The 13,441-nt window shown below is 40.8% G+C and overlaps 2 protein-coding genes across 2 annotated transcripts; one reads left to right on the top strand and one right to left on the bottom strand.

Annotated features, from left to right (window-relative positions):
• Positions 1–283: 283 nt before the first annotated feature.
• polr1b (RNA polymerase I subunit B) lies at positions 284–7,432 on the top strand. The gene is made up of 15 exons (XM_073482046.1): positions 284–517; positions 1,574–1,741; positions 1,849–1,995; positions 2,084–2,216; positions 2,316–2,452; positions 2,974–3,197; positions 3,281–3,452; positions 3,697–3,868; positions 3,957–4,238; positions 4,746–4,879; positions 4,967–5,137; positions 5,227–5,383; positions 5,528–5,724; positions 5,800–6,050; positions 6,212–7,432. The coding sequence occupies exons 1-15, from the start codon at positions 341–343 to the stop codon at positions 7,092–7,094; spliced, it is 3,405 nt and encodes a 1,134-aa protein (XP_073338147.1). The 5' UTR covers positions 284–340; the 3' UTR covers positions 7,095–7,432.
• nanp (N-acetylneuraminic acid phosphatase) lies at positions 7,400–12,123 on the bottom strand. The gene is made up of 2 exons (XM_073482047.1): positions 12,016–12,123; positions 7,400–9,131 (listed from the first exon to the last, which is right to left on the bottom strand). The coding sequence occupies exons 1-2, from the start codon at positions 12,103–12,105 to the stop codon at positions 8,490–8,492; spliced, it is 732 nt and encodes a 243-aa protein (XP_073338148.1). The 5' UTR covers positions 12,106–12,123; the 3' UTR covers positions 7,400–8,489.
• Between the last annotated feature and the right edge of the window lie 1,318 nt (positions 12,124–13,441).

The following is a 13,441-nucleotide window of genomic DNA, read 5'->3' on the forward strand; positions in this document are numbered from 1 at the left end:
TGATGGCAGAAATCACCCATGGAAAACCTGCTTATAATGTGCATAGTAATCTCATCAGCACGTTTCAAATTATGGGGAGAATGTGAACAATATATTGTTTATATATAAAGAGTTTGTAGAATATAATGGGGCAGAAACTCATTGCATTAAACAGCCTCCTCAAACACTGCAGGAGATAACCAACACCACAAGACGGCAGTGATCAAAAGACAGAAAAGCGAGCTGCCACAAAAGAAAGTGGAGAAGAAGAAGAAAACGACTTCCGGTGTCAGAGGGTTGTACTTCCGCTGTCACCATGCACGTGTGGTAAACAAGCATATGTATCCGCGGGAGTGCAAGCATGGACTTTTCAGAAAAGTGGAGTAATTTGGCCGAAGGTCCGAGTCTGAAGAACCTGACAGAAGGAGGGTTTGGTGTCCTGAAGGAGTCTCAACATGCCGCCGTTCAGGATTTAACCAAAGCTCACATCGAGTCGTTTGACCAGGCTGTCACTGACGGACTCAGCCGCGTTGTGCAGGTCAGTTCAACTTCGTTTGAACGCAGTTAGAAACCAACCTGTGACTGTGTAAAGATATATTAAAAACTATGAGTTATTTGTTGCTGGCCATTTTTGTCTTAAAATTATATTCATTTTTAATTCTGTTTTTAAAAAACTAACACATAAAAACCCAATTCTCCTATTGCCCATTCTCAAAAATTTCAACTCTGACTATTTAAAAATGATAATATAAAATAAAACTATGTTGGTGCTGTTGGTGGTATTAAAATTAAAACCCGACCGATTTGCAGGTTTTGGGGCCGATACTGATATTGGGGATTAAAAAAATCCAGTATTGGCCGACACACACTCACACTCACACACACACACACACACACACACACACACACACACTCACACACACACACTTTTTTGCAGTGATCCCTCAAATGTGGTTATCAAACACTTGTATGTACTTATATCTAATGTTAATATCAAGTTTCATGTCTGTAAGGACATAATATTTTGTGAAATTATAATACAGCATTTGTTCAGCCATAATAACCCTTCTGTTTTTGTCCCTTTAAGGGTCTTTACAGCCCAACTGATATATCAGTTGGCCGATATTGGCCTCTCCCAGATGTATTGTTACTGCGTCTAATATGCCCCAATATGAAAACTTTTTTAAAGAGATTATAATACTGAGAAGGGGCTTGGGATGATTTCTCATGATTAAATTCCCGGTGAAGTTAACTGTTTCAGTGCAGTGATGTCATATTAGACAATAAAGTTTATTATTAAACTGTAAAATATCCTACCTCAGTTACATATTCTTGTCTCAGTGTAATGGTTCATTAAAAAAAGTGTGTTTATCGGCCAATTTACAGATATCATAATAATAACAATAACTATGTAATACCATACACTGTGAAACTGATAATTTCATATCATTGCAATCCTAGTTGCTTGCTTTAAAACTCAAATAAAACATAGCACCCGATAGCTTTTTTACTCCAAACTTTGCCCCCTTCATCGTCTGCTTCAGTAAACTCCATGTTCATTATTTGTGGGTAACACTCTGTCTGTCTCCCTCAGTCTGTCCCCCCCTTGGAGTTCGCGTTCAAAAATGACAGGATCAGCCTATCGTTCGTGGAAGCCACCATCTACAACCCATTGGTCGCCAAAGGGAGCATCTGCAAGGACATGAAGGTGTTTCCAGCAGAGTGCAGGGGAAGGAGATGTTCGTATAAAGGAAAGCTGGTGGTAAGTCAGAGATATGTGGCAAAAAAGGAAGTACTTATGAAGTATATAACAATGACATATGAGAGGCGTGGTAATACTTTAATGGGTTTTGTTTTGCATCATTTCAGGCAGACGTCAGCTGGTCAGTCAATGGCGTTCCCAAAGGCATCATCAAACAGTCCATGGGTCAGCTACCGATCATGGTGAAGTCCAAACTGTGCAACCTGCATGGCATGTCCCCCAAAGAGCTTGTAGCACATCATGAAGAAGCAGAAGTAAGACACGTATTTATAATATGCAACAATTCTTTACATGCACCTTTATTAATGAATAAAATAAAAAGTCCCTCTTTTACATCAACAGGAAATGGGAGGTTATTTCATCGTGAATGGAATTGAGAAAGTTATTCGTATGCTGATAATGCCAAGGAGGAACTATCCTATTGCCATGTCAAGACCTAAGTGGAAGAGCAGGGGGCAGGGATACACTCAGTATGGTAAATATAACCTTTAAGATGAGGTGTAATAAGAGTCTCAGCTCAACGATCAAAGCTCTTTATCTTTTAAAATGTGTCATCATCTTTTTCTTCTCACAGGTATTTCTATGCGCTGTGTGAGGGAAGAGCACACGGCCATCAACATGAACCTACATTATCTGGAAAACGGGACTGTGATGCTGAACTTCATCTACCAAAAAGAGCTCTTCTTCCTCCCACTAGGCTTTGCACTCAAGGTAATGAACATGGTCTAATGTAGTCTAGAAATGTTTTTTTCCCTTTCCTTAAGTGTTTTCTATGTTTTTGTGCGTGTACAAGATCTTGAAAGTTAAAAAGGTCAAAGTCCGCAGCAACAGAAGCTCCTCTCTCCCACAGAAAACACTGCTCCTGAAACATTTCAGTTGAAAGACGTCAGTTGTCCCACCTCAAATTCTGTGATTTTGTGACATCACACTATAGCACAGTCACATTTGCATAATGTATGCCTAGTGGCTAGTTTGGCATGTTAGAATTGATTTAGCACAGCTGCTCTGTTGTTGTTAGCAGTGCTGGGTCAGGCATGTGTGAGCTGACCAATCAGAAGAGACTGAGTATTTTGGAGGGGGGATCCTTAAAGAGACAGGAGCTAAAACAGAGCATTTCAGACAGGGGGAATACAGTGCTGCAGCACTGGACAGGATGAGAAAACTGATGTGTAAGTTATAAACTCTTATGATGTGGCAATATAGCTCATTGTCTCCATGCTGCTGTCCTCCAGGCCCTGGTGGACTTCACAGACTTCCAGATCTACCAGGAGCTGATCAAAGGCCGTGAAGACAATTCCTTCTACAAGAGCTGTGCGTCAGAGATGCTGCGCATTGTCATGGAGGAGGGCTGCACCACCCGCAGCAAGGTGCTTAATTACCTCGGAGAGCGCTTCAGGGTTAAGATGAACCTTCCTGAGTGGTACACAAACGAACAGTGTGCTCACTTCCTGTTAGAGTAAGTCTTTTTTTAATCAACAACTCGCTGCGTATCGTGTTTTTGGTACATTAATAAAATGATTTATGTTCTGTTTTGACCAGCGAGTGCATCTGTATCCACCTGAAGTCAGACGTGGAGAAGTTCTACCTGCTGTGTCTGATGACCAGGAAGCTGTTCACATTTGCAAAGCAAGAGTGCATGGAGGAAAACCCTGACAGCATCATGTGTCAAGAAGTGCTCACTCCTGGTCAGCTGTACCTCATGTTTCTAAAGGTGAGGTCATGGAGTCGTCTGAACGAGTCATGTTTTTCACCATGTTACAATTCATCATGAAGTAGGCATGTTCCTTTCTTTAGTAAGTCTCTGTGGGAATACTTAATATACAAGTATTTTAGATTAAAACAACACATTCATGTTTAAACGTCTAGAATTTACTTATAGAACCTCAAAGGAAACAATATTTTTTTTTGTAAGAAATCTCATGGTATTCGTTGAACCCCTGCAACATTCCTACCAGGAGAGACTGGCTGCCTGGTTGGCGTCTGTGAAGCTGTCTTTTGACAAGAGAGGCAGCAGAATAAGTGGAGGATGGAGCGCCGAAAACGTGATTAAGATTTTCAACATGGGTACTGACCTGACCAAACCCTTTGAATATCTGTTGGCCACTGGGAACCTCAACTCTAGGACAGGTAAGACCATATGAGTTAAATATGAGTGCATGCTATGTTATAAAAATGTAATTCATCTGTTAAATTTAGTTTTCTCCTCCGTCTACAGGTCTTGGCATGCTGCAGAACACAGGTCTGTGTGTTGTAGCTGACAAGCTCAACTTTATCCGCTACTTGTCTCACTTCCGCTGCGTGCACAGAGGAGCAGCGTTCGCCAAGATGAGGACCACGTCTGTTCGTAAGCTGCTGCCGGAGTCCTGGGGCTTCCTGTGTCCCGTCCACACCCCAGATGGAGAGCCTTGTGGACTCATGAACCACATGACAGCCAGCTGTGAGATTGTGGCACCAATCCTGCCCACAATAACCCTGCCTGCTCTGCTCTGTTCCCTTGGTGAGTGAGTCAACATTTTGACAAATACATTATGACTCAAATGGGATTCTGTCCTTTTTTAGGGTGTCTGAAGCCCCTTTAAACGTCTTTAAATGTCTTAAATTCACAAATATTAGGATTTAAAGTCATTAAATGGTCTTAGATTTGAATTTATGAGGTCCTAATTGCCACAAACATTTGATCTAATTTCATTTATCCATCTTTTTTTTTTTTGTCAAAATGACACAGGCCTTTCTGTGAGAAAGTCCACATATCTGATATTGCAAATCTTTAAACCTACCACTGACACTAATATTGCCTTTTTACTTTATACTTGCATTTATCTGTTTGCAAAATGTAGATTAACTTTACTCTGCACGAGACCACAGGTTTTAAAATAATCTTCAAAAGGTCTAAAAACACATTCATCAATTAAAATGTCTTAAACCTGTAAAGAGTTTTTCTTTAAATAGATGTCAGTGGGCTGAATTGCATAAAACAAAGTCTTTCCTTTCTCTGGTGCCTCAGGCGTGACTCCAGTGGATGGATCTCCTGGCAAAGCCTTTTCAGACTGCTACCCTGTGGTCCTCGATGGAGCTGTCGTAGGCTGGGTGGAGACTGAATTAGCCCCCGTTGTGGTCGAGTCACTGCGCAGGTTCAAGGTTTGTCAAATGTACAATATGTAAAATATCAACTGGTTGTGTCTAGCAGATCATTTGAAAACTGATATTTCAAATAAATTCCTTAAGGTGTTGAAAGAGAAGAAGGTCCCTCCATGGACTGAGATGGTTCTGGTTCCAAAAACAGGCAAGGCCAGCTTATACCCAGGCCTGTTCCTCTTCACAACACCCTGTCGGATGGTGCGGCCTGTGAGAAACTTAGCTCTTGGCAAGCAAGAGTTGATAGGCACCTTTGAACAAGTATGTGAAACCTGTGATTTAAAAAGACTCAGTGGTAGTTGTGTAAGCCCAACACATTAAGTTACTAAAACTTCATCATCTTTTTGCAGCTTTACATCAATGTAGGCATCATGGAGGATGAGATCGAGCCCGGAGTGACCACACACCAGGAGCTCTTCCCTCACAGTATGCTTAGTGTGGTGGCCAACTTCATCCCTTACTCGGACCACAACCAGAGTCCTAGGAACATGTACCAGTGTCAGATGGGTGAGTTAGAGGCCCCATACACCTATGCAGGTGTACAGGCAAATTCAAACATTTTGATCCTTGCATTGCCATTTTAGCTGCTGTGAAGCTTGTAGACTTGTCAGGCGTTGTATCCATCAGTGGTTGACCTTATTGTCTTTTCAGGTAAGCAGACGATGGGTTTCCCCCTGCACTCATTCATGGATCGCTCAGACAACAAGCTGTACCGGCTCCAGACCCCTCAGAGCCCCCTCGTCAGGCCCTTCATGTACGACCACTACAACCTGGACAACTACCCCAGTGGCACCAACGCCATTGTGGCTGTCATATCCTACACAGGCTACGACATGGAAGATGCCATGGTAAGACAGTATAATGACTGCATTTCCCCCCTCATAGAAATGAAGTGGTTTCCTGACACACTTTGATCTTATTAGATTGTGAATAAGTCATCATGGGAGAGAGGCTTTGCTCACGGAAGTATCTACAAGACTGAGTTGGTGGACCTGGCAGACAAGGTCAAGGGAGACGACAGCGTGGTGTTTGGGACTAAGCCAGGTGACCCTAAAGTAAATGACAAACTGGATGCCGATGGACTACCACACATTGGGTCAACACTTCAGTATGGAGACCCCTTCTACAGCTACATCAACCTCAACACTGGCCAGACCTACGTCATCTTCTACAAGTAAGTGTCAACGTTTGTGTAGTTACATTTTAATCATCATTTAATCATGAAATAATGATTTTACTTTCAGTACAGACTACATGTTCTGAAAAACATACTCTTCAATACTCATACATTCCTAACTTTTCAAATTACAATCAGTAATGTGTATTTTCTCTCAGGAGCCAAGAGGCCTGTGTTGTTGACAATATAAAGATCTGCAGCAACGACACTGGCTCAGGCCGGTTTAAACGTGTCTGCATCACAGTTCGAGTGCCACGAAACCCCACCATCGGTGACAAGTTCGCCAGCCGCCACGGTCAGAAGGGCATCCTAAGCCGCCTGTGGCCGGCTGAGGACATGCCCTTCACAGAGAGCGGCATGAGTCCCGACATCCTGTTCAATCCCCACGGCTTCCCCTCCCGTATGACCATCGGAATGCTGATCGAAAGCATGGCAGGCAAGTCTGGTGCCCTGCACGGCCTGAGCCACGACGCCACACCCTTCACCTTCTCAGAGGAGAGCTCTGCGCTCGAGTACTTTGGTGAAATGCTCCGGGCAGGTGGATACAACTACTATGGCACAGAGCGGCTCTACAGTGGGGTGAGCGGTCAGGAGCTGGAGGCCGACATCTTCATCGGAGTTGTCTACTACCAGCGGCTGCGTCACATGGTCTCCGATAAGTTTCAGGTGAGGACCACAGGAGCACGAGACAAGGTGACCAACCAGCCAGTGGGAGGGAGGAACATCCAGGGAGGCATCCGTTTTGGGGAGATGGAGCGGGATGCCCTGCTGGCGCACGGCTCTTCTTTCCTGCTTCATGATCGCCTCTTCAACTGCTCAGATCGATCAGTGGCTCAGGTGTGTGTTGACTGTGGCAGCCTGCTCTCCCCGCTGTTAGAGAAACCGCCACCCTACTGGTCGGCCACACGCCACCGAAAGACTGTCTGCACTCTGTGCGGTAAAAGTGACTCTATTGACTCAGTGTCTGTTCCTTACGTCTTCCGCTACTTTGTTGCGGAGCTTGCAGCAATGAACATCAAAGTCAAATTAGATGTTAAATAAATTTTGCAGGACAAACAGTAAAGATATGTGCCTTAAATGTGACGGGGTACAAATCAAAAGAAAGTGTTCTGACACTGTTGAAGTCTTTATGTCCAATGAAGCTGCTAGAAATAATTATGTTAAAGAAAGATTCGGAAACAAACTGTAAAGCCACAGAAGTTATCACCATTTGTCAAAAGTGTTTTATTAGCCCGATTAAGACTTTTAGAAAATAACCATGTTGCAGCAAGTGATTGAATGAATGTGTTGACATCTGTTAATGTGTATGAAAATTACCCAAAGGTTTATTTGTAAAGTTTTTCTCAGTGTTCAATAAAAATGATGTGCTGTACCAAGAATATAGATTATTTACTCAGTAACTCCATAAACATAAACTGACTCTGTTTGTGCACAGGACAGGACAGGAAGGCTCTGAAGTGAGTGATTAAAACCTCTCAAAACATCATAGTATGTGAGAGTGAGAGTTGTGAGAATCAAACTCATCCTCAGCACTTTACCATGAATAGTTTATTTTTGTGATGTGATTACTATTTATTAGTTTGTATAGTTTTAGTTTCTTGTGTGTAGCATAAGCGACTACAACTGGAATTGTTTTACACTATCTTGAGTTGTATGATGACAAATTAATCTTAAATCTTTAATGTTCCATAACAAATAAGATTTTAAAGGAAAAAAACTGAACGATTGTCAGCAAAATGTACTTGAATAAGAAAAGCAAAGTACTCATTCTGCAGGAATACAGTATGGCCCATGTGACTGATACTATATTTCTGATTAATCAAAGCATTAGTAGCATTTTACTGCTGTGCCGGTGTAATAGTGGAGCTAGTTTTAACTGCATTATGAGATATGTTTCAGAAGGTTGTAAAATACTGGTTTAAAGGTGCAGTATGTAAGAATTGTGAAATTCATACTCAAAACACTAACTAAATAATTTTAGTTATTGTTTGAATGTTTTCAATTAAAAATTCTTACATACTGCACCTTTAATCATTAACAATCTATTATATTTGATAAGCGTATGTTGTTGTTTTTTATGTAAATTCTTATTCTGAAGAGTAACGAGTAACTCATAAATGTAGTGGAGTAAAAACAAAACAAAACAAAAAAACACTATTTCCCTCTGAAATTAAATGGAGTATAAATAAGCAGAAAATGGAAATACTCAAGTAAAGTGCAATTATCTCAAGAACGTAATTATTTCCAGTGTGTGAATAAACAGTTGATTCCTCAGTGTGCACACTTGCACACAAAAAAAGACAAAGTGCTTTGTTGAAAATTTGAAAAGTGATCATAACATTTCTTTTTACGTACCCATGATTTAAAAAGTCCCACTTGAAGTGACAGTCCTCCTCATTCACTTGTTTCAAACACAGTTTCAATAACAAGTTGTCCTTATTTCAGCTGTGGCAGAATATGTGGCAGGTCCAGCACAGTCGGGATAGTGTAGTCTGGTTTCACTGAACCGTCTGGCACAGTGCCTCCTGTACTGCTGATCCAAACTGTAGCCCGTACTGCCGCATTAAAGCCTCCCTGAATATCTGTGTCCAGAGAGTCTCCCACCATAACACAGTCCTGGGCCTCCACCTCCAGCATGTTGAAACACAATGTGAAGATGGAGGGGAATGGTTTTTGCTCTGCATGTTCTCCCCCAATCACGATGGCATCAAAGAACCCCTCACATCTGACTGCCTCCACTTTCTCTCTCTGGGTCTTAGACTCCCCATTGGTCAGCAGCAGCAGCTTGTATCTGCTGCGCAGTTCTTTCAGGAGGGAGCATATTTCAGGAGATAGACTGAGAACCTCCAGGCGACTATTTTTCCACAGGTAGTAGCACTGAGTTGCTAGAGAGGGTGAGGAAGAACTTCCCACAGCCTCCTGAATGCTCTCCTCCCAGTGACCCACACGGACCTCATCTATTGATCTGCCGGCTGAGGGGTCGAAACTCTCGTGGAAAAGCTTCAGCTTGAACTTGTCACAAATGTTCCTGATAGTCGTGTCATCGAGAGCCAGCGTGGTCTTCAAAAGTTCACTGGCCTGTAAGATATAAACACAACAGACAACATTATAAAACATGTTTCTGATTCAGCAGTGACCACAAGAGGTCAGCCTTGAGACTGTTTTAGAGGTTTCGGTAAAAATACAATTACAGTACAGAGATGGGAGAAGCATAACATTTGCATCGTTTACTATTCATTTGCCTTTATGTCTACACTCTTTGTAACAAAATGCTCCATTACAAGGAAAAGTTAGATCAGCAAAATGCACTTTTAGTGTCAGAAGTCAAAACACTTGTAATCTGTAACAACTGACATGATAATAGGCCTATGTTTCATATGTAAATTGTCAATTTGCAAAGTAAATATATCAGATAAATGTAGTAGAGTAAAAAGTACAACTTTCTCTGATAAATGTAGAATAGTAGAAGCAGTCAGTCAAGCCAAAAAAGTCATACTAGTAGACTAAAAGTCTTAAGTGTCTGATAAATAATTGTACTTTTTTGGCAATAAATGTACTTAAAGATAAAAAGCACAAGTTAATTACACTTACTATGAGTCAACTAATTATCGGATTCGGTATTCAGAATTTTTATGATTATCTGAATCAGTGTTTTATTTCAATTTTTACTGATTTCTGGTAAAATAAATTAACTTGAAATGTTGACGCAACCTGTAGTATGCAAAGTAACTTGTAACTATAGTTATTAAATAAATGTAGTAGAGTAGAGTGCCTCCAAAATGTGGTGTAGTGGCAGGAAAAAGTATCAGAAAATGGAAATAATCAAGTTAGGGGTGTCACTGATAACCAGTATTAGAATAACAGTGATATTCAAAACATGAAATATTGATATCGTGTTCATAACAGACATATGACAATAGCCTTTTAAATTGTTACCATTTCTTTCTGTTCCTTGCTTTGTTATAGTTGGTGGCGGTAATGTGGGGTTAGGGTTAGTTGCCAACCACCATACGACACAAAAAGAAGAAAACACTGCAAGCTGTGTGTGGGTGCTACTCATTGATTTAATACTGCTGTGCTAAATCATTTATGGTTACATGGACTCTCTCTCCACCTCCCCACACTTGTATAACTCAGCTAAAGCAGACAAAACACACAAAAAACAAAGTTTTGGTGAATTTTTTCAAAATTCCTCTCTCTCTCTCCCTCTCTGTATATACAGCCCTAAATCAAGTAACGTACATGTGCCATGACTGATTTGTACGGAAGCCCTAAAGGGCCATGCATTCATACATTTTATTTCCTCCATTTTCCCATGATAACGAGTTAATTTCATTTGTTTTCTCGAGATCTCGAGTTATTATCTCGAAATAACAACTGCCATTTTCCTGAGATAACAGGATAATTTTCTCGAGATCTCGAAATATGATAGGCCTGAGATTATGGAGACGCCCGGGACCTCGTAGCTGGTCAGCTATGTAGTTAATGACGACATCAGGCTCACTTAGATTGCGCCGCCGATATAGCTGAAGCCTTGCTAACCGTCTTTTTAGATTACGCACACTAATGTGTATATTATCTGTAATAGCATTATGCTATTTCAGCCTGTGTCAGGCCTTGATTGAAAAGATATGTGACGCGGTGATCGATATGCTCCTGCTCCTCTGACATTGCTACACTGAATGATGTTTCCTGCAATGATTTAATATACTACACTATCGTTTTGTTTTCTCAAGATCTCGAATTAATTATATCGTTATCTCGGGAAAACAAAGTTTCGTTATCTCGAGATCTCGAGAAAATTATCCAGTTATCTCGGGAAAACAAAGTTTCGTTATCTCGAGATCTCGAGAAAATTATCCAGTTATCTCGGGAAAACAAAGTTTCGTTATCTCGAGATCTCGAGAAAATTATCCAGTTATCTCGGGAAAACAAAGTTTCGTTATCTCGAGAAAATTATCCAGTTATCTCGGGAAAACAAAGTTTCGTTATCTCGAGAAAATTATCCAGTTATCTCGGGAAAACAAAGTTTCGTTATCTCGAGATAATTATCCCGTTATCTCAGGAAAACGGCAGTTGTTATTTCGAGATAATAACTCGAGATCTCGAGAAAACAAATGAAATTAACTCGTTATCACGGGAAAATGGAGGAAAAAAAATGTATGAATGCATGGCTGTAGGGCTTCTGCAGATTTGTTATGCCTAAACAAACTTAATTAACAAATTTTCTTCGTTTTCATGACTGAATAAACAAACTGACCTTAAAGGACAACACAATTTCTCACTGTTTTACTTTGTTTATATTTGGCGGACCCTGCCCTGCCTCTGAGAACAGCTTCTTTATTCAGTTATGAAAAAAAAAAAATATTTTCGAGCTTATATTATTACCTCATTAATATTGAAAATATTCAAATTCAGACTTTGAATTTCTACTCCAAAAAATGTACATTGTGCCCCTTCAAGTACAGTACTTGAGTAAATGTACTTTATTACTTTACACCACTGCATGATTGGGTCACACACATGTGCTTTTCCTGCCATCACAGGTCAAAGTGTCTGCTATGAAACAGGCTGAGAGACCTGAGAGGAGGTGGAGTCAGACAAAAGAGTGAAAACACCTGTTGAATCATTAAAGTTAGAGTTACATTACTGCAAGTACTCGAGTAAATGTAGACCTACTGTTGCTTTGGAACCACACACCATTATGTAACAACAAAACTGCTTGGTAGAGGCGTATAAAAGTGCAGATAACACGTTCAGACTATTAAAAGGGTTGTTTAGCATTAGCTTAGCTGACAATTAACGCTAGCTTAAAACAGCAGTTAAGTTTTCTACCAGTGCCTCTGAACGCGCCTCAGCCAATCAGAGAGGAGCACCGCGGCGTCATACACTTCCGCTAAGCACGTTACAAATATGGAAGTTAGCATTAAATGCTACATGAGGAATATCCAGACTGTATCACCTTCTGTATCGCCACTCCACCTGCCCGACTTGTTTCAATGAGCGTGTTGTCCAGGTCAAATAATATCGCCTTCACAGCTCTGCCGTCCATTGTCACAGCACTCACACAACGCGTCGTGTTGTAAATGCGGAAGTGCTGCCGAGTGAATTGCATGATGGGAGTTGTAGTTGTGATAAGTGCTCAGTGCTTGCAAGCTTCATCCTCTAGAGAGCGCCAATAAATAAAAGTAGAGTTTGATTTTTTTTTTTTGAGGTTCTCAGTGAGCTCTCTACACCTGCTCCAGTTATAATAAATCATTAAAATCAATTAGATTCAAACCTTTTATGTGCCATTAAAATGAAATGTAGGCAGGTGCAGACCCTTGGAAAAAACTACAATTAGGCCTAACTAAGCAAGGATACTACAGCTATACACATGTCACTACTTTTAAAAATACTTAAAACATTAACATGCATTATAAACTAGTACAGTGGTAGAGTTAATACAATAAATGATCTTATGAAAGCAATTGCCTTTGTTAGCAGAAATGGCCAAAATGGATCAGTTTGCCTTATTTGACCCCATTATTACATTGCCTTTCAGACACTACACACCATTTTCCATATGAGCAAGTTTTCCATTAGGTGGTGACTGAATTGTGGCCACAGCCCGCTCATGTGACACTGCAAAATTATTTTTAGAAAACTGATGATAATCAAAACAAACGGGAAGCAATCAGTGTCATCAGTTTTCTAATTAAATGTCCTACGTGACTCTTGACCATACGTATTGCCAATTCAAACACATAGTCCGTGACACGCACTCTTTCAAAATCAAAACATACCGCACTTCTTATGCAACCTGTCCTTTAACTCGCTCTCTCATCTGGCAACGCGCCAGAGGTTCACACGCAACAGTGTGCAGGCCTGTTGCACCACCTAACCCAATCAGTAATCACAACGATCCGTTCTCACATTACCTGAGAATGCCTGCGTCTTTAAGAGAAACCTGACCTAATTATTTCAATTACCTCGGACGAAAAAAATGCCAAAGATGACATGAACTGTAAATCAAGAAATGGTGTGAGAAGACTAAACTGCTATCATCTCTCAGAACAAACAACACCTGCCGCTTGCATGCGAAGAGGAAAATGCTTGTTTAAATGACAGAAGGGGCAGCGAATGAACTCAAAACTTTTTTTTTTTTTTTTTAATTTCTTTATTGCCCTTAACCTTTTAAAGGAAAGAGAACCATAAACAGTGGATGTGTGAGGGGTGAAGTTACAAGTGTTAAGGTGGAATTTCCCCTCTGATGTTGAAAGGGGGAAGAAGAAGCAAGCTACCCTAACAGTTCGTGTGTGACTCTTCCAAGAAAGGGCAGGCATCTGAATGACTGTCGAGGCCTGGTGTCTTTTGTCTGCACGACACCATTCCTCTTTTATCTGTGT

Source organism: Pagrus major, chromosome 15 (assembly GCF_040436345.1).
Source record: "Pagrus major chromosome 15, Pma_NU_1.0".
NCBI classification, from domain to species: Eukaryota; Metazoa; Chordata; class Actinopteri; order Spariformes; family Sparidae; genus Pagrus; species Pagrus major.

Coding starts and splice junctions, on each gene's coding strand:
- polr1b (XM_073482046.1), top strand. CDS start 341: ATGGACTTTTCAGAAAAGTGGAGTAATTTGGCCGAAGGTCCGAGTCTG. Junction 3,869..3,956: donor GAACCTCAACTCTAGGACAG/GTAAGACCATAT, acceptor CTCCGTCTACAG/GTCTTGGCATGCTGCAGAAC. Junction 5,384..5,527: donor CATGTACCAGTGTCAGATGG/GTGAGTTAGAGG, acceptor TTGTCTTTTCAG/GTAAGCAGACGATGGGTTTC.
- nanp (XM_073482047.1), bottom strand. CDS start 12,105: ATGGACGGCAGAGCTGTGAAGGCGATATTATTTGACCTGGACAACACG. Junction 9,132..12,015: donor GTGGAGTGGCGATACAGAAG/GTGATACAGTCT, acceptor TATATCTTACAG/GCCAGTGAACTTTTGAAGAC.